Source organism: Rhododendron vialii, chromosome 12a, assembly GCF_030253575.1.
Source record: "Rhododendron vialii isolate Sample 1 chromosome 12a, ASM3025357v1".
NCBI lineage: Eukaryota > Viridiplantae > Streptophyta > Magnoliopsida > Ericales > Ericaceae > Rhododendron > Rhododendron vialii.
In genome coordinates this window covers 3070162-3096609 of record NC_080568.1, presented here as the reverse complement: position 1 = coordinate 3096609, position 26448 = coordinate 3070162, and the positions used below count along the sequence as shown (strand labels likewise).

Sequence of the window (26448 nt, the reverse complement as noted above, 5' to 3'; positions counted from 1 at the left end):
CCTTCTCTTGCAAAATGCCTATGTCCAACACTTCAGCACTCACCTCCCATGGGGAAACCAACTCAGAGACACTAAGATGAATAGCTTGCTTATTATCAGCTTCCACCTCTGCTCCTCTGATTCCCAAGCTGATCACCATTGCACAAGCTGCTCTAATTGCACGTAGTTCGCCACTTAGGCTGGAGAATGCTACTGTCGAACGGGTAAGACCATCAAGAATTTTTCCTTTCCAGTCTCTAATAACTACTGCCAGTTTGCCTTCCCCTCCACCTTTTGGGACGGCAACATCACAATTAGCCTTAAAGTAACCTCTGTCCGGAGCCCTCCAAGTGGGAGTATCCTCTTGGGTTGATGGGGTGTCCATGTGGACATTGGGAATCTCTAAGATACCTGAAACTTCCAACCGAGCATGATTGATTGCTTCCATGGTAGCTCTGGGATCAACCTTAGTTTTGCGAAATACAAAGTTGCTGCATTCCTTTTCAGTTGCTGTCAGTTGCTGCAAAATCTGTATGATTTTTCTGAGAATTTTGCTGGGCTAAAAATCTGTCGTCCGTGTCAAGATGAACAACCGGATGCCACTAAAAATCCCGCTTGGCAGGGGATGCTTGGCCGCATCCCGGGATTCAGAAAACCTGGGTTCACAGCGTTGTTTTGTTATGTACATGCACAAGTAGCACACCATATCAAAGATTCTGTAGAAAGCAAACCTTTTTTCTTGCCAATGACTTATATAGTCCATATGCAAGCACCCCCAAACTCCCACGTGGGAAGATGGTGTTTCAAACGGAGGTGGGTACGTGGGTAAATAAAGGTTGAATATGTATTACTCATCCTTTCCCAACCCCACAGGAGGAGAATTATTTGGTAGTCTCCAAATTCACAAGCCTTGGGACAACATATGCGTTGTCACCATCTGGGCCGTTCAATTTTGGCAATGGACGGCTCAGATTTCATCTCGACAATAAACGGATAGACAACTGAAATTATTCGGCTAGGATGAAATCTGAATTATCTATTGCCGAAATTGGATGGTCCAGATGGAGACGAACACTCATGTTGTCCCTTAAGGAACAACATGTCCCGGAGTTAAGCTGATGGACCCTTGAAAATGCATGGTGGATAACAGTGTTGAGACACCACGTGACGGTACCCACAACCTCTGAATAGAATATTATCCTTAAAAATGCATGGTGCATAACAGTGTTGGGGCACCATGCGGTATCCAAGACCTCTGAATAGCGTGTTATATGGAATGATTTGGATCTATTATAAAGAACTCCAATGAAAAACCGAGATTCCTCAGTATGCATGCATGCTCACACATCATTACACATCAATCTAGGAAAGAAGAATAAAATAGAAAAGAAAACACGTTTGAAGAAGCAGAGATAACAAGAAGAAAGGGGAAAAGAAAAGGAAAGAACAACTGAGTGTCTATCCCAAGTAACGACCAAAGCCATGAACTAAAGTCTAGAAGCTCTACACCCAAAAAAAACAAAAAACAAAAAACAAAAATTGAACTTTTCACGGTCCCGCTTAAACGTTGAATCTGAAAGGTGAAAGGCAGGTTGTATATGCACATTTCAATTGAAGAAGCATGCAGAGAGCAGGGAGCTGTGGTCTACTCAAAGGAATTGAAGCACTGGCCTTTGCGAACGATCATTCATGTAGTTATGGTAAAGGTCAGAAGACCCCGTCACCACCTCGTGTGCTGTATTTCCATCAGTTGCCGTTGCAGCTATCTGTAAGTTTCGTAAGCGATCAGTCATAGCTTTTATTAAGCTTTGTGTTGTGCATTTGTTTTATGTTAGACCAGATGTGTGCTTGAGATTGCAATATCCTTAGTAGTTACTGCACATACCTTCTTCGCCAAAGCTTTGTTTTCTTCTTCCAGCAGCCTCTCCTGTTTCAAAACAAGGATAAGCAATTCTTAACAGTCCTCCTTTTGATCATAATGCATAGTGTATACTTTTAGTATCAGTTTCTTTGTGCATGGGCAAATGCTAATGTCATTGCTTAGACTTGTCCAAAAAAATGAACTAATAATCATATCACATCTCACCCCGATGTAGTTTCTCTGTCAAACTTTTTGGTAAACTGGAACGCAAAATAGAACTAGGAAATAAACATGACGGGGGGTTTTCGCCTCTACAGAGTCTGAGTTAATTAAATGTTCACCTGATGAAGTTTTCATAGGATACGATTCACAAGTTAAATGAAGAACATAAGCCAGATTGCCAGATTGCAGAATAAGCAGTAGTTAGCAATGTTCTTTTATCCTTCCGGAACGGTACAAGACTTGGTGGCACATTACAGTGATGCTTTTTAGCTTCGTACGATAACTTATTCGGCTTGTATCTCAATCTGAACTCGTTAAATCATAGGTATAACCGTATAACACTGTTAAGCTATAATGGAGGGGAACCGTAGAAATTTGGACAAAACTATGTTTTCTGAGGACTTTGTTTATTGGTCTTTAGGGTTCATGTTTCTTCTCGATATTTTGGTAACTATGCTTAACAATGCTCATTTAAGTGTTTAAAAGGTAATCACGAAGTACACGACTCATAATCTTGCTGTCAGCTAATAGATTTTCCTCTGTTTAACATCAGCCTTTCTCTGCAGAAGATAGGACAGATTGATATCCCCAACAAGTTACAGAGTATGAGAGTCCTTGCAGCAATTCACAGTTGGGGAGTTCAAAGAAAGACAGACTAGGGAACCAACACGGAGGGTGACAATATGGAGGCCATTCAGAGTCTGTTAAGGCAAGTAAACTTTATCGTGACAATCAGTGGACCACAATGTTTTCAAGGTAATGAACAATTAGAAACCGACTATTATTCCGTGTAAGGTTTAGATGGGTCAGAGCATATATATCATGCTTATAGGGATTGACCGTGACGAAAATTGCAGAGAACGAAAGTTGGAGTAATATCTTTATGAGTTTACCTACTCCAAAAAATGAAGAAAGATTAAACCAACTCCAAGCTGTAAATAAAAGGAGGATGAAATAACTCCGCACATAACGTGTTGACATACTTGCAAAGAGAAGTCTTTATCATGACAATGAATTTTTTTTTGAAATATTATGTCGAAAGGAAGGATAAACAAATCTGCATGCGAGGCAATTATGCTAGAATTCTTTCTGAAAAACTAAAAATTCTCAGTTTATGATTCATTAATTTAGTTTTTTGACTGCCGACCATTTAACAGAGTATATCATTATAGTTTTGGCAAACTTCAAGCTGAAACGAAAAAAGATGGAATCCCTCTGCATATTACATCCAACAACTCTAAATACCTTTCCCGAAAAAGGAAAGAACAAGTTCACATACAACCATGCAAGTGGATAACGCTCCAATATTCACCATTTGTTAATCCGTAACCAAATTTTTGTAGGAGCCATATCCCTATTTCACTTATAAAACCACATCCAAAATGATGACAATATTTTAACTATATCTATTCACATATCTTGGATATCTGGAATAGGAAATGTTACACTCTGCGAAACTCAAACAAACAATGTACCTTTTCACAAAGGGCCGTAATGGACTGCATTATCAGTTGTGTCTGCATCAACCGAAACAGAATGACTAACATGATATGTCGTCAAAATTATGAGCTGTAACTAATTTTGCTCTTCCTATGAAAAAGGTAAAGATTACATGCCATGTGCTCCTAAAAAACACAGGGGATGTCCAGGAAAGAATTACCAATTGAACAGAACACATCTGAGAGTGATGGCTAACCCACAAAGTTTTGTAGATTTGTTACCACAAGATCTGTTTTTACAAAGTTTCTCAACTTGATGTAACATTGTTGTCTCTGCGAAGGTCTTGTGCGATGTGCAGACTTAACAAAGGAGCAATATTAATGAGGTGTGAACGGTGAGATGAATACTGACCTTTCTAGATCTTATTTGTCTTAGCGCATCGTCAATTTGATTCTCTAGTTGGATGAGGTCATTCTCGCTAACCTGGTCCACATATGGTTCTTCCAGGTCCCTGTACGAAAAATGAAATTAAAGTCATCCGATCTCTGAATTATGCTCACTAGGACATCTCAAAAACAGATTAAAGAGTTACTGCCTGTTGACTATTTGCACGAGCTCTGAACATGTCCGAAAACTTCCAAATCTGGACTGAAAGATCGAAAAGACAGGAGAATGATTCTTAATCCTTGGAAAACATGGCAGAAAGACTAATTTGGTTTTGCAGACAACTGTAAAGAGTAAAGACTCCATTGCACAATAGTTCCTTATAGTTCCTTCAACTTATTCTAGAACTATTGAAATACCCTGCTCGATCATCAAGTTGCCATAAAACTAAACTAAAAGTTTCCTAAAAGTAACAAAAACAATTGACATAAATAACATCCGACCAATCTGAGAGATATTCCTAATACCTGAAGTCAACTCAGAATTCCTTGATTACTGCAGGTTTCAGTAAATCATTCAAAAGCCTGAGCATGAGCCTTCTTATGAGATGCAAAACACAAGGTATAAAATGGAATGGAAAATCTACATAACTTGCAGTGACATATAGGCTATAGCACAAAGGGTGTAAAAAGACATTATCTAATTCTTCCAGAAATTTTAGGTTGGTTGTGCCATCGTGCTAGACTTCTAGACTGTGTAGCATTCCAAGTACACTGTCATCCCTGATTAGTTTGGCAGCCAGGAGTTCGTTCAAATTTGTATATAATTCTTCATGTCTCGTAGTTTTAATGCTGTTTCTTGCTTCTTCCCAATCCGCAAGATGGAAGAAACTTCTGTGCAGAACAGGACAGTTGAACCTCTTTTAGAATCATACAGAAAAGCAACTGCAATTACCTCTGCTTCACATCCATCTGTTGTGACCATTTCTTCGGGTTTGGTCTGCCTCCGGTAATGATAGAGTATCTTGGCTAAACTGTTTCATAAATAATAGTCAGCTCAAATTTTTAACAAAGTATATGAATTGAGAAACACAAAATGTACTGACTATTGCAATCGCAACCAAGTAGAGTTGGTTTTTCAGATAAATAATCACAACCGAGTAGAGTTACAATGTAGCTAGTTATTTGTGATGGAAGGAAAACGTAAAATCTAAGTAATTCAGTGGGAAGGACTATTGAGTAGTTGAGGTGGATTATTAAGCCAAGTAGAGTTAGTTTTTCAGACAATTGAGATGTTGATGCAGTTGCATGGGGATTTGCTGCTTTGTCTGAAATCTAATCTATAAATTTGTGTGTTTGTGTTTGTATCAGAGCATGGGGATTTGCTGCTTTGTCTGAAATCTAATCTATAATTTTGTGTGTTTGTGTTGTATCAGTGCGGAAGCAACAAAAAGAAAGGGCAATTGAGTGGGAGAGGGTTTCAGTTCATTGTATTTGTGAGTCTGAGTGATTCAAAAAGTAAAGTGTGTTTCTCTCGATTTGTCTTTGTTTATCACTGTAACTCATAAACCATATATTCACTATCAGGGGTATGAGAGCACAGGGATCCAAGATCCAGCTCAAATATAGATTTCCCTCTCCGATTTGCTCAGAAATCACAGTGCTCAAAATTTAGTTCAATGCCACCAAAATATTCCTCTCGATGATGCGAGTGCAACGCCACAAACAGCAATGAAAACGCACACCAGACAAGCCGAGAATGTCTGTTTAAAGTGATTTAGTAACAAGATTCTCCATCCTTAGGGTGGTGAATAATGTGTAAGTGTACTGTGTATCGGCATCCAAGATAAGTGTTTTGATACCATGAAGGTGTAATGATATACGTCAGAAGTGTATTTAAATATGAATTTGTTTGTCGTTATATGCATAGTATCTATTGCTTAGTGGGCATTATTAAGACCTTTACACTAGCGCCTCTTAAAATTGTAGGAGCTTTTGGAAGGACACACATCATCACGCAGTCATTTCACGCAGAGCAGCTATAAAGGTGGCGCATGCCAGGCCATTTGCATGACTGACATGTGGATGAAGCGCAACAAATGTTTGCAGTTATCACTGACAGAACGGCCAGACTTGGGGTATCTCGAATAACCGAGGAGATAAAGATTAGATTCTAACCGAATTGGGTTCAATAGATAGAGGCACTGTGAGGGCAATCCCAGCCTGGAGACTAGCTTGACAAAACTAGGTTCCGCAAATAGAGGTAAAGGCAAGTGGAGACCAACTCGGCAAAACTAGGTTCAATAGGTAGAGGCACTCTGGGACCAATCCTAGGTGTCGAAGAAAGCTCAGCTGAACTAGGTTCTGTGGATAGAGGAACTCCAGGGGCACTCCATAATGTGGAGACTAGCTTGGCAAAACTAGGTGCGGTGGAAAGAGGCACTTTGGGATCGGTCCAATTGTGCTCGGCAGAGCTATAAATGATTCTGGTGCTTATCCTGATGTTTTATCCCTTGTCACCATAAATGATACAATACAGAGGCCACAAGAAAGATTTGTTCTATACCTCTTAGGGGGAGGCCCCAACAGAGCCCCATTCGCTTAGTTACAAGGAAAAACGTTGGGGGCAGTCTCCAAGTGTGGAGAACGATTTGCTCAAACTATGTTAAGTAGATAGAGGCACTTTGGGAAAACCCCAAGTGCAAAGACCGGCTCATTTGATATAGGTTTAGTGGATTGAGGCACTCTGAACCAATCTCGTTTATGAAAGCTTCATCGAGCAAGGTTCAATGGAGAGTGGTACTTTAGGGCAATTTTTGAAAGCGGAGAACGTCTTGCTTGAACTAGGTTCAGTGGCACGTTGGGGGCAATCCCAAGTGTGGAGAATGTCTCGCTCGAACTAGGTTTGGTGGGTCAGGGGAAATCCCAATCGTGGAAGAAAGCTTGTTAAGCTAGGTTAGGTGAATAAAAGGCATTCTGGGAGCAGTCCCAAATGTTAATAGGGTCTTGCTCAAACTAGTTTAGGCTGACGCTGCCAGGCAATCTCGAGTCATGGCATATCTTCCTTGAACAAGTTTTGGCAGCTAGAGGACCAACAAGACAAGCCATGAGTTTGCCCTTACATCTAGCCTAAGGGCAATCCAGCAAGTGGAAGGAATCTTCCCCTACCTAGTTTCGGGTGATAAGGGCACTCAAAGCAGTCCCAATTGTGGGGAACAATTTTTCAATTGAACTAGGTTTGAAGGTCTTGGGGAGTAGGCAGCAATTACATGAATTTATCTAGGTGCCATACATGAATTTATCTAGAGTTTTGAGTTACGTTTCTAACAGAATAATGTTATGGTTGATCTAGCCTAACGGCAATCGAGCGCATGGAAGGAATCTTCCCCTACTTAGATTCGAGTGATAAGGGCACTCACATCAGCCCCAAGTGTGGGGAGTGTTGGAAATCGTCCCACATTGGTTGCCAATTAGTTTTGAGTTGGATGCTTTAATATGGTATTAGAGCTAGGTTTTTGGAGGCTTTTCTCCTTTGTGCCATAGTTGCACTTTGTTTTGTTGTAATCCGTGTGTTCCGGATCCTTTGTTGACCTCTCCACATGTGAATCGGGGGTCGCCCATGAGGAGGAGTGTTGGAAATTGTCCCACATCGGTTGCCAATTGATTTTGAGTTGGATGCTTTAATAGGGAACAATTTTTCATTCGAACTAGGTTTGAAGGCCTAGTGGACTGGGGGCAATTACATGAATTTATCTAGGTCGGTGGATAAGACACATCTAAATTCTCAAATTTGGAAACAACCTAGCCCGAACAAGGTCGATGAAGATAGCGCCTTAGGTTACATCTCACTAGCAGAAGATCTCCGAAGAAATAATCGCGCTCGAATTAGATTCGTTGAATAGAACCTTCAAAGTCTCTACTAATGTGAAGAAGCCAGCTCAACCAATAAAGGTTCAACTGGATAATTTTGACTTGAGTTCGGAGCAATGTATTGATCTACAGTCATGGCCTTAGTTGCACAAAGAGAGGACAAGGCGATAGCGGGATCGTAGGCCGAAGCTAGGGAGCAGAAGAGCATAAAAACTCCTCATTTCAGAGCACGAGGGAGCGTGAGGAATAATTTGTACAAATTAATATGCAATGCAAGATAGTGTTATAATTCATAATTCGTGTCGACTTCAAATATTGATCCACGAATATCAACTAATACAATGTTTTTATTGAGTACTTCATATGTGATAATATTTTTTTAGTATCTTATCATTTGATATTTTCGCTTGCTATCTTTTATTTTTGCTTCCTTGGAGATTTATTAAGAGGTTGTATCCTCGTTGGGAGCGAATTTGCTTCTCGATAAGAGAGAAGTTCTTAGGTGAGTTTGACTTGGGAGAGCGGGAGTGAAGTCTAGCTAGAAGTCACCACCCTAAGATAAACCTCAAGTCTAGAACTAAGGTTACGACCTTTTTTTTTGGGGTGGATATAGATAGAAACAACTTAACAAAATAGAAACAAATTATTCTATGCTAGTATAGGTTTAGAGGGACTCGGAAAACATTCCAAGAAGACTAAAAATCGAACAATTGGAAGAATACACAAGTTTTGGAAGTAAATACACGAAGCTGGGAAATAGCTACTGAGTGATAAGATATGCTTCATAGGATTTGGAAGCCTAAGTCGAAGGCTTTGGGTAGCACAGACATCAAGAAGTTTTTTTCGTCTTGAACTAAGGTCACTACCTATGTGGATTTGGTGGATATGGATGGTAGCAAATTAACAAAATGGAAAACAAATTATTCTATGCTAGTAGAGGTTTAGAGGGACTAGGAGAACATTCCAACAAGAGCAAAAATCGACCATTTGGAAGATTACATAAGTGTTGGAAGTAAATACACAACGTTGGGAAATAGCTATGGAGTGATTAAACATGTTTCATACGACTTGGAAGCCAAAGTTGAAGGTTATGGGTAGCACAGGCATGGAGAAGTTTTTTTGGTCCAAAAACATTTGTCCATGGTAGTTGGTAGATGAAAGTATTGTGATAAGTTCAAAAGATCCAATTCTTGGCAGCAATGGTTCTTTAGGGGTTATCATGAATCTAGTAGTTGCATGGATATTCATTTTAGACTAAATACATGTAGTTAATTAATAATTAAATGCATGAAGTCATTGTTAGATTGTTAGCTTTAGTGAAACCAATTAGTTTATTGTATGTAGGCTTCTAAAAGCATAATTGTCTTTTAGGACGTATAAATATTTATGTCATCTTCTATTTTTGTCAATAGAGTTGATTAGTGAATTTAAGTACCAAATGTACAATCATTGTGATTGGGGTTGTGGTCTTTGTAGAATCGCCTAACCTTTGCAAGGGAGAAATATTCCCTTTCTCCTCTTTGTGCACTTACCCCAAGTAGGGGTGTAAATTGTTTGGTTTGGTCTAGTTTAGACATTTTTTAAAATCAAATCGGACATTTCAGGTTGGACATTTTGCAAACCAAACCAAACCAAATATTTAGTGGTTCGGGTTGGCTTGGTTGACCACCGGTTTATTTCGGTATTTGATTTGGGGGGAAACACAAGAGGCTTCAGTGAATTGATATAGCATGACAGGTTGAAATGATCATTAAAACATGTATAACCATGTCAATGCACATCAAAGTAGCGAACCAAACTAGGTATGAAAACATCCGAGATCATAAAATAAATCAGAGGATTTGAACTCAAAATGGAGTAATTATGCATATGAGGAAGCAAAGGCACAACTATACTAAAAAATTTAAACAGATAAAGGCCTAAGTATATGTGTAAAGCACTAAGGCCCCATATCTATTCTTTAGAATAATCCTATTTACGTCATTCTCTAGTATATTGACTGGCATCAGAGTGTTCAAACTTCAAAGTAGCTTTGGTCGGGAGGCATAACGTTGTGTTACTGTTCACAGCTAGTTCGGCTGACGAAGAACCTGGATCAAGTTCTTCAGGTCCTAATCATATTGTCAGTTTAACCCTGGATAGTAAGAAATTGATAGGGTATGGAAAGGATACTCCAATGGGCCACATGAGCTGTTCATAAATTATCCGAGAGGATATCGATTTTCACTATCATTGTCCCTTTATCGTTATCTTATAGGTAATCTGGGAGGATATTGTTATTATTATACCTCTACCATTACCTTTTAATTGTAATTTTAGGAGGTATCTTATTGAAGAATTTAGGTTATGTTTAATCATTATATTATCTTTTTGAAGAGCCTATCTAAATGACTCTACTCATTCTATTAAGGCAGTTGATGAAATATATGTATATGGTTATGATTTTGATACAAATACTTCCCACAAGAATGCCTAGGGTTTTATCTTTCCTATTCATTTATTTCCGGTGATTGTCCTACATCACAAATGTATATATAAGCAACAAAAGATACAATTGAGTATGGCTATAACTATCAAAACAAAACTCATGTTAGGGGGAAGGGGACATTACTTGCAACCTCTAAGACCAATTTTTTTTGCTTTTTCGACCTTTGTGCAACTTCTTTGGTGCAACTTCTACTTTTTCCTTGGAAGACAAAAAAAGCTTAAGTTACTAAATTGGTAGCTCCATTTGGATTTTCTAGCTTTTGTTTTAGCCATCCATAATCTATGGTGACATGAACACGCAAATAGTTTTACCAAAAGCTTTTGACCCGTAATCTAAGCTAAAAGAAACATGCACATAGTCCGCACAAAAATGTGGGTAAAAAATTGGTCAAATTGATTTATTGCAAGGTTAATACTATAATATATTCATATTCCTTTCAATACGATAAGTATGGCCATTAAATCGTGCAATCCTTAGTTTAGTTTGTGGCTACAAATCCATCACGTAAAAGGTCTTACGATAAACGGTTAAGTTTGTTTGACATTTTTATAGTAGATGAAAAATGGAGTAATGAAGAATATGCTTTGTTCTCACTCCTAAAAACATTTGTACACTTGTAAGTCAAAGAGGTAAGGGAAAGAGGTAAGGGGGAGAAACATTTAAGTTCATCTGACATTTTGATAGTTTGATCAAACAAATAGAATAATGAAGCATATGTTTCCTGTACTCTCCCCTAAGAAAGATTTTATACTTGGACACTTCTAACATTAATGGAGGAGAGGGAGAACATCCTATGTTACTCACACCTCTCTTTTGTCAATTCATGTATTTTTCTCCCCGGCTTTTACTCTCTTAATACAAATCAAACAATAATATATAACGCAGATGTTCATAAAGAGATAGCACATTCAAATTGAATAGCACATTTGATGTTAAATGTTGATAGTCTTGAATCGCCTATCCCTTTTGAGAAGCATACATCCAATCATTTGTCCTCCATTGTTTATACTTCTTTAAAACCTTCTTACATGAAATCGGTAACTTTCTTCCTCCTCCCATTTTTAGCCTGTTGAAACTTGAACCATCTATCGGGGTTCCACATCGAATTCTTGTTAATTAGTATTGAAGCTAGTAAGAATAAAAAATCACGAAAACAATAGAAGTAATATTAGCGAATATAAAAGCCATAAGTTAGCTTGAAAATTAAAACCTAGCGACAACAATATCAACCATAGATACAATACAGGGACAATACAATTGTGTCAAAAGATAAACAAACAACATTCAAACAACCTAACCATGCATATTGTGTGTAGCCTAATTGAGAGCGAGAGAGAAGCCTCAATATCAAAAGGGTTTCAAAACAAGCAAAAACTAACATTGAAATTGTGGAATGCAAGTAAGTAGAAAGAGCAAAGGAATGAGTATGGAGAATGAGTATGGAGAAGCAAGAGATGCCAACAAGTGAATAACAAGTTTATTAATAACATCTAACGAAAGAGTATGCCATTCATTTACCATCTAACCAAATGAAAGAAGCACTTATATAGCCAATGAAAAAGGATTGACAACTAAAAACAATATATAAACCATGTGTGTGTTGTACCCAAACTACCGAAAGTATGTTTGCTGAAAATGGATTGCTTCTGGCATAGTATGCTATTCAACTAAATAGTTGGAAGAAAAAGTTTATTGTGGGTTGATAGGCGCGTAAATGTTCACATTAGCGCCTCCTAATTTATCTTTGTTACGTCTCATTTATGTTATTATTTAGAGTTTAATGCTTAATTTGTGTATTTTCAGTATTTGGAGGAGTTAGTGCAAGAAGTGCGAAATTAAAATATTATATGGTGATTGAAGGTGGTCCGTTTGAAGGTCAATACAGAGTCAAGAATTTTGCTATGAACTTAAGTAGTCCATGGGCATGACTACATAGGATAATAATGGCTTTTGGATCAATTGGGAATTAAGTCGGTCAGTAGAAGTGTGGCCCCGACTTGGAATTAGAATTAAAAAAGGAGAGAAGGGTTTTTGGCTTAATATATATATATACACATGCCCACATGTGAAAGGAGAAGATTTGGGGGCTGCCGAAATCAAAGAAAAAGGTAGGCAGCAGCTTTAACTTTTGGAAAAAGTCCGCAGCAACTTTTGGAAAAATCGGCAGCAGCTGTTTGAAAAAAAAAAGGGGCGGCTGTCAGCCGAAAAAAATATAAAAAGGAGGCTGCAAAGATCTCTTTAAAAGGAGGGGGGAGGAGGGAGAAAAAAAAAAGGATATACACACGGAAGAAAAAGAAAGGAACGGGGGCTGCCATCAGGATTCTTTTTTCCACGCCATCAGAGAACGAAAGGCCGAGACCGGCGAAGATCAAGAGGAACGTGGCTGCCGTTCTTTGTTCCCAGTATGGTTTATTTTTCCTCCGATTTTTTTTCTTTCAAGTTTTTTTTATGCTTTGTTTAATTACTCATACTTCAGTAACTTATTTTAATTTCCGTTCTTAATAAAAGTTGTATGTTTATATTTGTTTGGTTTAGATTCTGTGTTTATTTTATATCTTGAGTAATAGAAGCATGATTCAAATTAGGATTTCTTTTATTTCATGCATAATGTTTAGTGAGTAGTCGTTTAGGTAGGGTCGTGGGGTGATTAGCACACCGTGGCTAATTCAGGCACTGCTCCTTTTATCAAACTGTTCAATTAAATGATTTTCGATTGGAAAATACTTCCCGCGGACGAACCCGGGCATCGTCGGAGCCCATATGAACGGGAGAATGGGGGTCCAAAACTCATTTTTTGCTGCGCATGGGTAAACGGCGACCATAAAGGTTCGCATCTTGCGGGGTATCTTTTTCTCTCTAAAATTGAACGTTTTTAAGAATATCGAATGGAGCAGGTTAATCCGGACTGGTTGCGAGTGCTATGAACCCTACGATTTTACCTCATTTTAATTTTCTGGAAAAGCACATTCAATTTTCTTGTTTTAGTTAATCTCTCAATCAATCGTCAAAGGGTGGCTACCTAAGAGCCCGTTAAATTAGTAACAACCCGAGTTTTTAGTCAGCACACATCACCGTCTTTGTGGATTCGACTCCGGTCTTACCGGATATTGTGCTACATCGGTCTCAGCCCTACGCTTGGGGCAACCCATTAATTTAGGACTAGGAATCGGTCAAGCATTTTTGGCGCCGTTGCCGGGGACGGTAACGTGTGTTAAAGAATTCGGGTAGTTAGTTTTATTTTTTATTTTTATTTTTTCTTTTTAATTTTGTTTGAGCCATCATAGGTAGAGGTGCGCAATCCTCCATTGTAGGAAAGCAATCACCACTAAAGCCTAAGTACTACCGAGACAATACCAGGCGTCTCGTAGCCATTGAGAGAGAGCCGAAAGTAATCGTGGAGGGAGAGTCTTTTAGTGGTGATTCTTTTGATATCGGTGCTCTTTTTGTTGATTTAATAATTGAGCCACCAATAGCAGAGCCACCGATGTCGATGCGTGCACACATGCATCCTGAGAGGACCACTCCTCTCAGTCCAATAGTTTTACCAACCGAGACGGTGGAAGCACGTAATGCTTTCACCATTAAACCTGGTACACATAATGCCCTTCCCTTGTTTCATGGGAAGGAGAATGAGGATCCGTATGAGCACGTCCGTCATTTCGAGGGCTTGGTGCGCACCCTGGCCACCACTACTCAGTGGGAGAATGCTTGCCTTAAGCTTTTCCCAGCCTCGCTCAGGGACAATGCAGATAAGTGGCTGCGGATGCAGAAGCCACAATCTCTCACGACGTGGGCTGCTGTCCGAGATTTATTCTACAAGAAATATTTCTCGGAAAGTAAATCGAAGTACCTGACTCGCCAAATCCAATCGTATAAGCAGAAAGAGGGCGAGTCGTTTTTAAGGTGCTGGGAGCGGTTCAAGGACTTGTTGTTGTCCTTACCACATCATGGTTTCATGAAACACCAGTTGGTGTCATTTTTCTATTTGGGCTTGAATGTTGCTACGGTCCAACAAATGGAGTACCTCTGTAAAGAGGAGGATTTTCTAGATAAGTCCCCGGACGATGCGTGGGACTTTCTCGAAGAGTTGGCCGAGAAGCACCGAAGTTGGGAACCTTCCGACCTCGGTGATAGGGCCATGGCTGCACAGGGACCCAGTGGGTCTGGCATTTTTCCTTCTAGTGTGCGAGAGCACAATGTCCAGTCTCAGCTGGACAAGATGGCTAAACAATTAGAGGACTTGAAGCTTAAGCAAGTCCATCAGGTGAATGAGGTGAAAGTCGAAGAGGTGTGTGCGTTATGTGAGTGTCCGGGGCATCTTGTCACTGCTTGCCCCGCATTTCCCATTGTCAAAGACGCATACCATAGTAACCAGGCTGAGGTGAACGCACTTAACCAGCGTTGGGATCCTTATTCAAATACCTACAATCCAGGGTGGGCCCAAAACCCACTTTTGAGTTGGAGGGATCAAAAAGCCTCGGTGCAACCCCAAGCACCACCTCAGCCACAAGTTCAGCAATTCCGGCCTCCTCAAGGCCAAATGACCCAATTTCGTTACCCACCTCAGCAGCAGCAGGGGTTCGGTCCTTCATCTTTTGGACCACCCCCAGGCATAAACCATCCCCCGCGGGATAAACAGACTGATGAGATGATGAAGGCTCTCATGCAGTCTCAGTTAAGCTTCACTGAACAAACCAAACAGGCAATTGGTGACATTAGGACCCAATTGACCCAGTTGACGGCGGCAGTTGGACAAATCCAACAGGAGAAGGGAAAGTTTCCTTCTCAACCTTTAGTCAATGCCGCTGGTACCCATTATGTGGGCGATTCTTCTGGCCCAAGTAATCCGAATCTCAGTCTGGAAGATGCTAAAGCGATCACCACTCTCAGAAGTGGGAAGGTGATTGACAAAGATTTGCCCCCAAAGCAGAAATCGGTGCCACCCTCGGTGCCGGTAGCTATTCCAGCAATCATTCCAAACTTGGGAAGTGTTCCTGAAGTAGAGAAAGAGGCGGAATCTCCTGAAGTGGTGGTGCCTGCAACTGCGGCCCCCACGACTCCAACACCACCCGTCGCTCCATATCCAAATCGCTTGGTGGCGAAGCCTAAGGTCAATGTGAACTTTCAAATGCTTGAATTATTCAAGAAAGTTCAGTTTCCTATTTCTTTGATGGAAGCCATTGACGCAATTCCTCAGTTTGCTAAAGTCTTGAAGGATCTGTGCACGTCGAAGCGGAGAACCAAGAGTCAGGACAAAGTGCTTCTGACGGAGCAAGTGAGCTCCATTCTCCAAACTGAGATCCCCACCAAGTGTAAGGACCCTGGTTGTCCCACCATCCCTATAGCGATTGTAGGCCAAAAGTTCGATAAGGCTTTACTAGATTTAGGAGCGAGTGTCAACCTGCTCCCCTATTCAGTATACTTGAAACTTGGCTTAAGCGATTTGAAAGCCACTCCAGTCACGCTACAGTTGGCTGACCGGAGTGTGAGAATTCCAAAGGGGGTGGTGGAGGATGTTCTAATTCAAGTGGGCGAGTTTCTTTTTCCAGTCGACTTCATTGTCCTGGATACATGCCCAATACCAGAGGTCTTTGAAAAGACTCCTATCATCCTAGGCCGTCCATTTTTAGCCACCTCCAGTGCTGTCATGAATTGCAAAACTGGACAAGTCCAATTGTCGTTTGGGGACTTGAAAATGGAGGTGAATGTTTTCAACGTGGATAGCCGGGTTGAGGATGATGAGGAGATATATGAGGTGAGTTTGATCGACACGCTGGTACAAGAGCATGTCGATAGTGTGTTATACAAGGATCCTCTGGAGATAACCTTAACCGCCGAGGAGGCGTCATTTTTAGATTCTCCAGATGTAGGAAGTTTAATGGAGATGCTTGCAGTGGAGGATGTGTGTGGCGCCGCTTGGAACCCAGTTCTTGAGCCGCTGGGCGCCCCATTTCCTACAGCTTTCCCATCGTCTGTCCAGCCACCTAAACCAGAGCTAAAGCCTCTGCCGGACACACTTAAGTATGCCTTCCTTAAAGGCGATGATACTTTTCCGGTTGTGATCTCTTCATCCCTTGAGGAAGATCAAGAGGCTAAGTTGCTTACCATGTTGAGAAAGCACGTGGGTGCGATAGGCTGGACAATAGCAGATTTGCAGGGTATTAGTCCAACGGTGTGTACACACCGCATTTTTCTAGATGAGGATGTGAAGCCTACTAGGCAACCTCAGCGTCGTCTGAACCCCAATATGAAGGAGGTGGTTCGGGCTGAGGTGCTGAAGCTTTTAGATGCGGGTATTATTTACCCGATAGCCCATAGTGAGTGGGTGAGCCCAGTGCAGGTGGTGCCTAAGAAAGCAGGAGTGACCGTCGTGAGAAACGGCGAGGGCGAACTAGTGCCGACCCGTGTTCAAACCGGGTGGCGAGTTTGTATCGATTACCGGAAGCTCAATGCGAGCACCCGGAAAGACCATTTCCCTCTCCCATTCATTGATCAAATTTTGGAGAGGGTGGCTGGCCGGGCATTCTATTGCTTCCTGGATGGGTACTCTGGCTACAATCAGATTGAGATAGCCATGGAGGATCAGGAGAAGACCACCTTCACGTGCCCTTATGGTACGTTTGCCTACCGTCGCATGCCCTTTGGCTTGTGCAATGCTCCCGGAACCTTTTCAAGGTGCATGATGGGAATTTTTAGCGACATGGTAGAGAAGATCGTGGAGGTGTTTATGGATGACTTTTCAGTTTTCGGGGACTCGTTTGACGAATGCCTCGAGAACTTAGGAAAGGTCTTGCAACGGTGCGAGGAAAAGCAACTTGTGCTTAATTGGGAGAAGTGCCACTTCATGGTGACCCAAGGGATTGTGTTAGGACACATTGTCTCATCCAAGGGTATTGAGGTGGATAAGGCGAAGATTGATTTGATCGCAAATCTTCCCACTCCAAAGTCTGTAAAAGACATTCGATCTTTCCTCGGTCACGCCGGTTTCTATAGGCGTTTCATTAAGGGATTCAGTGCTATCTCCCGGCCGTTGTGCCATTTACTGTCAAAAGACACGCCCTTTGTATGGTCCGAGGCGTGTAAGGAGGCTTTTCAGACATTGAAGCGGAGTCTCACTACTCCGCCGATTGTTCAGCCTCCAGATTGGAGTTTGCCATTTGAGTTGATGTGTGACGCCTCCGACTATGCAGTCGGAGCGGTTTTAGGGCAGAGGCGAGGGAAAGAGCCATGCGTCGTTTATTACGCGAGCAAGACGCTAAATGAGGCACAGATGAACTACACCACTACCGAGAAGGAATTGCTCGCGGTGGTGTTTGCCTTAGACAAGTTTCGGTCCTACTTGGTGGGTTCGCAGATTGTGGTGTATACCGATCATGCGGCCTTGAAGTATTTGATGACCAAGCAGGATGCGAAGGCTCGCCTTATCCGGTGGATTCTTTTGCTGCAAGAATTCCACCTTGTGATTAAGGATAAGAAAGGGGTTGAGAATGTAGTAGCCGACCACCTGTCTCGTCTGGAGTTTGAGGACCCCACCTCTCATCTCCCCATTGTGGATTCTTTCCCTGACGAGCAGTTGTTCGCTGCTAATGTGTGCCCATGGTTTGCAGATATCGCCAATTATTTGGTGACTGGGCAAATTCCACCCCATTGGTCCACAGCTGAGAAGCAGCGATTTTTGAGAGAGGTCAGGCAATATATTTATGATGATCCATATGTGTTCAAGTATTGCGCGGACCAGATAGTGCGCCGGTGTGTCCCCGAAACTGATAAAAGGGGAATTTTAGAGTTTTGTCACACCGAGGCGTGCGGAGGTCATTTCTCCGCAAAGAAGACCGCCGCCAAGGTCAGTGAGTGTGGTTTCTTTTGGCCGAGTCTTTTTAAGGATGCATACGTCTTTTGTAAGTCGTGTGACCGGTGTCAGAAATTAGGCAAGGTTGGCCCGCGGAATATGATGCCCCTACAAAACATTTTTGTGATAGAGGTCTTCGATTGTTGGGGTATTGATTTCATGGGCCCGTTTCCGGTGTCATACGGTTATGAGTACATCCTCCTGGCGGTGGATTACGTTTCCAAGTGGGTTGAGGCAATTCCCACTAAGACCAGCGATTCTAAGGTCGTGCTAGAGTTCTTGCGAACTAACATTTTGTCAAGGTTTGGCATGCCACGTGCCATTATCTCTGATCAGGGTACGCACTTTTGCAATAGGTCTTTTGGGGCGTTAATGAACAAGTATGGCATCTCTCACAAGGTGTCTACTGCCTATCACCCTCAAACCAACGGTCAAGCTGAGCTAGCAAATCGCGAGATTAAGGGGATTCTAGAGAAGACCGTGAACCCGAATAGGAAGGATTGGTCACTTCGGTTGACTGATACCTTGTGGGCCTACCGCACTGCTTACAAGACCGTGTTAGGTGCTTCACCCTACCGGCTTGTTTATGGTAAGGCCTGCCACTTGCCCGTTGAGATGGAGCATAAAGCCTATTGGGCCATTAAAACGCTAAATGCGCGTTTACCTGAGGCGGGTGCCCATAGGAAGCTCCAGTTGTGTGAGCTCGAGGAAATTAGGAATGATGCGTATGAAAGTGCGAGTATTTATAAGGCTAAGGTTAAAGCATATCATGATAGAAATATTCAGCGCAAAACCTTTAGTGTTGGTCAGAAAGTGTTACTGTATAACTCGCGCCTTCATTTATTTCCTGGTAAGTTGAGGTCCCGGTGGGACGGTCCCTACGTTGTGCATAAGGTTTATCCGAATGGGTCGGTAGATGTTTGTGACCCTAAGAATGGTAATATTTTCAAGGTTAATGGACAGCGTCTAAAACCATTTTTGGAATATGTAGAAGTAGGTGAACCAGATGAATTGTTGGTCGATCCTGTTTATTCGGATGACCATGTTGTGTAGCCGTTGGGCTACGTTCTGATGGGTAGCTTTCGCGTACCACTGTCTTCACTAAGAAGTGGACCCGGCTCCTAGCGATAGGGGTACCCATCATTGGCTTGGGTTTTGGGAATAATCTTTGTACACTCGTTCTTTTATTTCTTGAAAAAAAAAAAAAAAAAAAAAAAAAAAAAAAAAACAAAAGGAAATTGGAAAAAGAAAAAAAAAATTAGAATAATGGTTTGGTATAACCACCTAGTCGAAGCTATGTATGTAGTACTTAGGAGGTTGGGTCTGACGGCGGGCGCGTAGTTAGCAGCGAGAATTCTGTCCGAACCATCTGACTTCAATGTCCAAACTCTGTGGAGATTGCTTCACAAACGGAGTGGTGGGTAAGGAATCTGGCAGCCCCAGAGGGAGTGACAGCCTATTAGATGATGGTACCACTTCTCAAGATATCGTTGAATCCTATGCATACTGTCCTTCCAACAAATAGGGAAACACAGTCTTTAGCCTGGGAGAAAAGTAGTACTCATGTCTTTCGCGTGAAGAAAGTGGATGAGTTTTTTGTCTTTTATTTTATTTCTCGCATTGTTTATTTTTTATTTTTAGTTATTTTTCTTGCTGTCTTGGAGGCTCACATTTTGCAGGTTGTTCGATCTAAGTTGGGGGGTCTCCCTCTTTCTATAATTTTCTCTGCTTAGCCTCTCATTTTCGAGGTGATATCTCTCCTCTCTTTTACGTTTCTGTCTTATCTTTATTTTTCATACCTTCAATGCGGCCATTGAATAGTTCAAGTTGGGGGGAAGAATCACTTTGTTCTTTATCTTGTTAAAAAAAAAAATTGAAAATTAAAAAAATACTTGTTGGATCCTGTTTGCTTGAGTCTCGGAGATTGCGATATCTACTTGTTGGTTGCTAGTGTTGAGAATTGTTGGGCATTAATTGAATATTGATATTGCATGGTAGTTCTTTTTGCTAACTTGGCGATAGGAATTTATCCTGGCATACACTCTTAGCATCTTTACATTGCACGTTTCTTGGACCTTGACTGCTTGTGAGTTGTGACTTGAGTGCTTTCAATGGCTAGATTAGTGGAGACTTATGCCCATGTGAGCTTTAGTGCCTTTCCTTTCTTTGGAGTGGTGTCACATAAATTCTTTGTTTGTCGTTAAAAAAAAAAAAAGGCTTAATCGTTGTTGATCTCATTATCTTTTGTCGTCAAGTGTTGAGACTTAATACATGCCTATTCTTTTGAATTGGATCGTTACTTGATTTTATTGCCCCTAGGAGAGGATAATAGGCCATCTTTGCTAATTGAGCCGGTTCGTTTCTTTTCCTTAAATATTTATCCTTGCAAGCCACATTGTGCCTTTTGCATGAGCCTTTTTCTTGTTAACCTTCACCAACCAAATTGTGTCTTGAGAATGGCGAGCTAATCATGTGAAAGTTAATTTTTGAAGAGAATATGATAAGTGTTTCAAGAATGTTGTACTCGAGTTGCGGTATTCTTCCCCATGCAAAAAAAAAAAAAAAAAAAAGAGAGATTGAAACTTGAATAAAATAAATAAAAAATAAAAAATAAAGATAAGGGGAAGACACCAATATACTTGTTACAAGAATGAAATAAGTTGTTTCATCTTGGAATTGTGTGAAGGGTGAAGAATATGAGGGATATGGCGGAGTTGAAAAGGGTTGAAAGAGGACGAACATTCTTATACTTGCCTATGTTATCTTGGCCTAATTTCAGACACTTGCCTATAATTTATCCTAACATTTGAAGCACTTTTCCTTGCCTACCGATATAACCGAATAAAAGTCCTATTTGATCTTAGGGGCAATGAGTTGTGGTTCGATGGATAGATAGTCTTTAATGCTTGACATTCCTTTCATGAGATCATGTGTCTACCTTAAAAAGCTTTCTTTTCGTGTCTAAGTGTGCGGGGTATTTTGGTTTCATATTGCATAACTTCTGCCCGCACACATTGAAAGTTTCATTAAATGCACCATGTTTCGAGCGTTTTCTTTTGTTGAGTGCATAACACGGTGAGAATTGAAGTCGAGACTCGGTCCGGAGAGAGTACTTAGTTGTGATTCACTTGTGGTTAAGGTCCTTACTCACACACGCTAAGTTTGGATGCCATGATTTATTTCTATGTTTTGATAGCCTTCAGAACTAGTTTTGCATGTGCTATATTCTTGGCATTGGCATATCAATGAGTCGCATTGCAGGTTTTTGAGTTACAAGTAAAGGGATCCGCGGTGTTTTGTGGATGATCACTGCTGAAAATCCTCGCGAGACTTCACTCGTCCTACCGGGGCCACCCGGGGGTTTAAAAGATCTATCTCTTAATCAGTTGTTTTATAAATTTTTTTTTATTATTTTCTTTGCTCGAGGCTAGCAAAGTGTAAGTTGGGGGGTGTGATAGGCGCGTAAATGTTCACATTAGCGCCTCCTAATTTATCTTTGTTACGTCTCATTTATGTTATTATTTAGAGTTTAATGCTTAATTTGTGTATTTTCAGTATTTGGAGGAGTTAGTGCAAGAAGTGCGAAATTAAAATATTATATGGTGATTGAAGGTGGTCCGTTTGAAGGTCAATACAGAGTCAAGAATTTTGCTATGAACTTAAGTAGTCCATGGGCATGACTACATAGGATAATAATGGCTTTTGGATCAATTGGGAATTAAGTCGGTCAGTAGAAGTGTGGCCCCGACTTGGAATTAGAATTAAAAAAGGAGAGAAGGGTTTTTGGCTTAATATATATATATACACATGCCCACATGTGAAAGGAGAAGATTTGGGGGCTGCCGAAATCAAAGAAAAAGGTAGGCAGCAGCTTTAACTTTTGGAAAAAGTCCGCAGCAACTTTTGGAAAAATCGGCAGCAGCTGTTTGAAAAAAAAAAGGGGCGGCTGTCAGCCGAAAAAAATATAAAAAGGAGGCTGCAAAGATCTCTTTAAAAGGAGGGGGGAGGAGGGAGAAAAAAAAAAGGATATACACACGGAAGAAAAAGAAAGGAACGGGGGCTGCCATCAGGATTCTTTTTTCCACGCCATCAGAGAACGAAAGGCCGAGACCGGCGAAGATCAAGAGGAACGTGGTTGCCGTTCTTTGTTCCCAGTATGGTTTATTTTTCCTCCGATTTTTTTTCTTTCAAGTTTTTTTTATGCTTTGTTTAATTACTCATACTTCAGTAACTTATTTTAATTTCCGTTCTTAATAAAAGTTGTATGTTTATATTTGTTTGGTTTAGATTCTGTGTTTATTTTATATCTTGAGTAATAGAAGCATGATTCAAATTAGGATTTCTTTTATTTCATGCATAATGTTTAGTGAGTAGTCGTTTAGGTAGGGTCGTGGGGTGATTAGCACACCGTGGCTAATTCAGGCACTGCTCCTTTTATCAAACTGTTTAATTAAATGATTTTCGATTGGAAAATACTTCCCGCGGACGAACCCGGGCATCGTCGGAGCCCATATGAACGGGAGAATGGGGGTCCAAAACTCATTTTTTGCTGCGCATGGGTAAACGGCGACCATAAAGGTTCGCATCTTGCGGGGTATCTTTTTCTCTCTAAAATTGAACGTTTTTAAGAATATCGAATGGAGCAGGTTAATCCGGACTGGTTGCGAGTGCTATGAACCCTACGATTTTACCTCATTTTAATTTTCTGGAAAAGCACATTCAATTTTCTTGTTTTAGTTAATCTCTCAATCAATCGTCAAAGGGTGGCTACCTAAGAGCCCGTTAAATTAGTAACAACCCGAGTTTTTAGTCAGCACACATCACCGTCTTTGTGGATTCGACTCCGGTCTTACCGGATATTGTGCTACATCGGTCTCAGCCCTACGCTTGGGGCAACCCATTAATTTAGGACTAGGAATCGGTCAAGCATGGGTGCCTTCATAAATCCGACGACACAATTTTGAACAAAATGTTTAACTCAAAAACATGGTTCAAGTAAAATTAGTGTGAGAGAGTATTAAGGTGGTTGAGTGGGTAAGTATGAAAAAGGCAGAAGTTGAAACTTTCATGAATGGTCGGGGAAGGAGCAATAGAAGATAAGTTGAAAGAAAATAAAGAGTAACTCGGTCTGTAGATGCTAGTATGCCTACATTAACAAGGGTGATAGGATTACCATCACCACAATGCTAGATGGATGTGAATACTAATATTGATATGCAATGCGATTGTTTTAAAGGATAACACTCTACTATACTAGTTTTAAAGGATAACACTCTACTATACTAAGAGGTATGGTGTTAGAAGGAAAGGAACGCTAAGGACCGAGATAGTACTATCACTAACAGAAATGCGAGAGGAAAAGGACACGCCGACGGTACTAAATGTAACTCTTCATAATTCATATACAAAGGATGGCATGGAAAATGCCGTGTACCCTAAATGATTGGAACATCAGGCTAGAAAATTGGATACACACAATTAGACATGCCCTTGAGCTAGAATCTAAAGTGGATGCAAATATCAATAGCTACCGAACCAATGTCTCAAGTGCTTTTATGCATGCGTTTGGGGACATTTATAACCCAACTAACTTTATACATATATTTCATTTTAAAAGCTTTATTATGGTGTCAACTAATTAATCTCAACTAGGGTTGACTAATTAATCCATTGTCTCCATTGAATTCTGTCAAGGGCATCGTGTTCCGTGACATCCATGAAACTTGGTTTCTTTTTAACTACTGTCTCTAAAGTCCATTTTTGCTTACCCTTCCTTAGTGCTACCATCAGGTTGACTAATTAATCCATTGTCTCCATTGAATTCTGTCAAGGGCATCGTGTTCCGTGACATCCATGAAACTTGGTTTCTTTTTAACTACCGTCTCTAAAGTCCATTTTTGCCTACCCTTCCTTAGTGCTACCATCAACAGTATCAACTGTAATCATATCACTCCTCCTAACAACCGCTTCTACCTATCTAGATTCGACTAGTAGTGGCTAATGGTAACAGAAGCTGTCGATAACTATTTTAGTATAAATACCCAAACTCGGAAGTTCACAATTACCGCTAGCCAAAAATTCTTAGAGCCACTAAAGCTTTACCTGCTCCGATTAGTGTTCTAAAAGGCCCAGGGCGCATTGAAGTGCCAAGGGGCCTGGTAGCCTAAGCGATGATGAGCGAAGTGAGGCGCTCACCTCTCAATGAAGCTTAGGGCTAGTTGGAAGAAAGAGTAGTAAATCCTTCATCTGACTCAAAAATAGCATAAGAAACATCCTAATAAGTACATTGCTACGGTGTCCTAAGAGTTAGTACTCAATCAGAATACCGGAAAAAAGCACCATATCCATCCATTCATCCATCACAAACTAATCGCGCCACCCCTGCCTCGCTTTAGCATATTGAAGTGCAGTACCTGTGCTCGCTTCACTTCAGGCCTAGGTGCACGCCTAATCACGCCTTTTAAAACACTGCAGTCGGATATCACTCAAGATGCATAAGTTGGCTTGAAAACCCAATTATTCGAGTAAAGGTTCGAAAGGTCAGGAAATAAAAACATAAAAAAGCAACAGCTTGGTCTCTTAACAAGTAGCGTACATATATATGTACACGACTCGCCGCAATCGATAAAGCACCAATATCATATCACATGCGCCCTAATTAACAAATTCGTGACTTTAATCCGAAAATTGGTGACGTTATGACTTTTATCATTGCAAACAATAAAAGATAAAATAATGAAAACTAGGGTTAACGTGTCGCCCAAACAAGAACGATTAGGTGGAATCATATATGAAGGGGAGGACAACGGTATACACTAAAAACTCTCGCTTTGCAATCCGATCACTCCAAACCTAACTTTCCAAAGCTACTGAAATATGTACGATTGAAATCGTTTCGCAACAGATACAAGCGTAAAAAATCCATACACTTCATGGTAAACAGAAACGAGAACAAAAACAGAGACGAAATCCGAGCAGGAAATAGGTGAAGATATATTGCAAGGCTTTCAATAGCACTAGAGCACCTAAAGCGGCCATAGCAGTCATGCATAACGGCCCCCCTGAAGCTGGCAAAGATTCGATACAAAGCTTTCCGTCTCGGCGCGGGTATGAATAGTATCAGAGAGGGTCGGAAAACCGCTACGTAGCATTTAGATGTTTAAATTTATAGAGAGAGAGAGAGAGAGAGAGAGAGAGAGAGAGAGAGAGAGAGAGACCTGTTGCCGCAGGAGAATACGTAGGGCTTGCCAAGGGTGGAGAAGACGATGAGAGCGACTTGGACGTCGCAGAGGACGGAGAGGTCGCGGGCTTTCTTGATCAATCCGCCTCTCCTCTTGGAAAACGTGACTTGTCGAGTGCTCTTGTCTTCGATTCGCTTCATCTCCAACTTCTTCCGCCCCATTCTCTCTCTCTCTCTCTCTCTCTCTCTCTCTCTCTCTCTCTCTCTCTCTCTCTCTCTCTCTCTCAATACTAATAATACTACAACTAATTCTGATCTTTTTATCTGAGAAACTTGTGAGATGAGAAATGAATCGACGAAAATGAAACAAAACGGATGAGAGAGTAGAGTTCTGAGAAGCGGCTTTCCTTTCCAATTTCCATTGATGGAGTGAAGTGAAGTCACAGTGAACATCTAAATAGCCGAGAAAAGGAAGAGAAACAGTCAAGAAAAATCAGTGACGAATGAAATTATAAAACGTGCGGCTATTGCATAAACACGTGGCTTACTATTTCTTTTCAAAAATTCAATCAAATGAGAATTTCTTTCACAAATTTTTTTTCAGTAAAACGGAATTCAAATTTTTTTTTTCCTCATTTTTTCGCAAGTAGTAATAATAGGGTGGAGGACGAGTCCAAAAATTTTACATGTGGGTGAACTATATTCTCACTGTGATTGGTGAAAAAAATGTGAGTCCCATTAACTAACCTTGATGTTGCATAAAATATTGAATTATGAGCATGAGATACTTTTTCCTCCGTCCCAAATAACTTGCTCTTTTTGAGCAATTGTGCTGTTTGCACACAAAAAAATTTCTCAAATTTTTTACACCAATTTAAAAATCTTGTGAAGAAAAAGCTGGCATAAATTTTTTTCAAAGAAATTCTTATTGACACGTTAATGTTTGTGTGCAAAATACACAATTTTTCAAAAGGGACAAACAATTCGAGGTTTGATGAATAATATGTTGACGTAAACATAAATAATTTGGCGCAAGCAGAGTGGTAGGCAAGTGAAAGACGTCATACACTCTCTAGTATTTGACTGGTTCGAACCTCACTAATTAAGTACTACATTAAGAGGGTGTTCCTCTTTTTCAAAAAAGTTATTTTTTGAAAATGAAAATATTTTTTCAAT

The 26448-nt window shown here is 40.7% G+C and overlaps 1 protein-coding gene across 2 annotated transcripts; it reads right to left on the bottom strand.

Annotated features, from left to right (window-relative positions):
* Positions 1–1283: 1283 nt before the first annotated feature.
* Positions 1284–25737, bottom strand: LOC131311921 (agamous-like MADS-box protein AGL27). Of its 2 annotated transcripts, XM_058339557.1 has the most exons (8): positions 25310–25737; positions 11272–11328; positions 4841–4919; positions 4098–4150; positions 3914–4013; positions 3538–3579; positions 1865–1906; positions 1284–1745 (listed from the first exon to the last, which is right to left on the bottom strand). In XM_058339557.1, the coding sequence occupies exons 1-8, from the start codon at positions 25723–25725 to the stop codon at positions 1629–1631; spliced, it is 906 nt and encodes a 301-aa protein (XP_058195540.1). In that variant the 5' UTR covers positions 25726–25737; the 3' UTR covers positions 1284–1628. The 2 variants fall into 2 exon arrangements, with proteins under 2 accessions (XP_058195540.1, XP_058195541.1); XM_058339558.1 differs by lacking the exon at positions 11272–11328 and having other exon boundaries at positions 25310–25556.
* Positions 25738–26448: the final 711 nt, after the last annotated feature.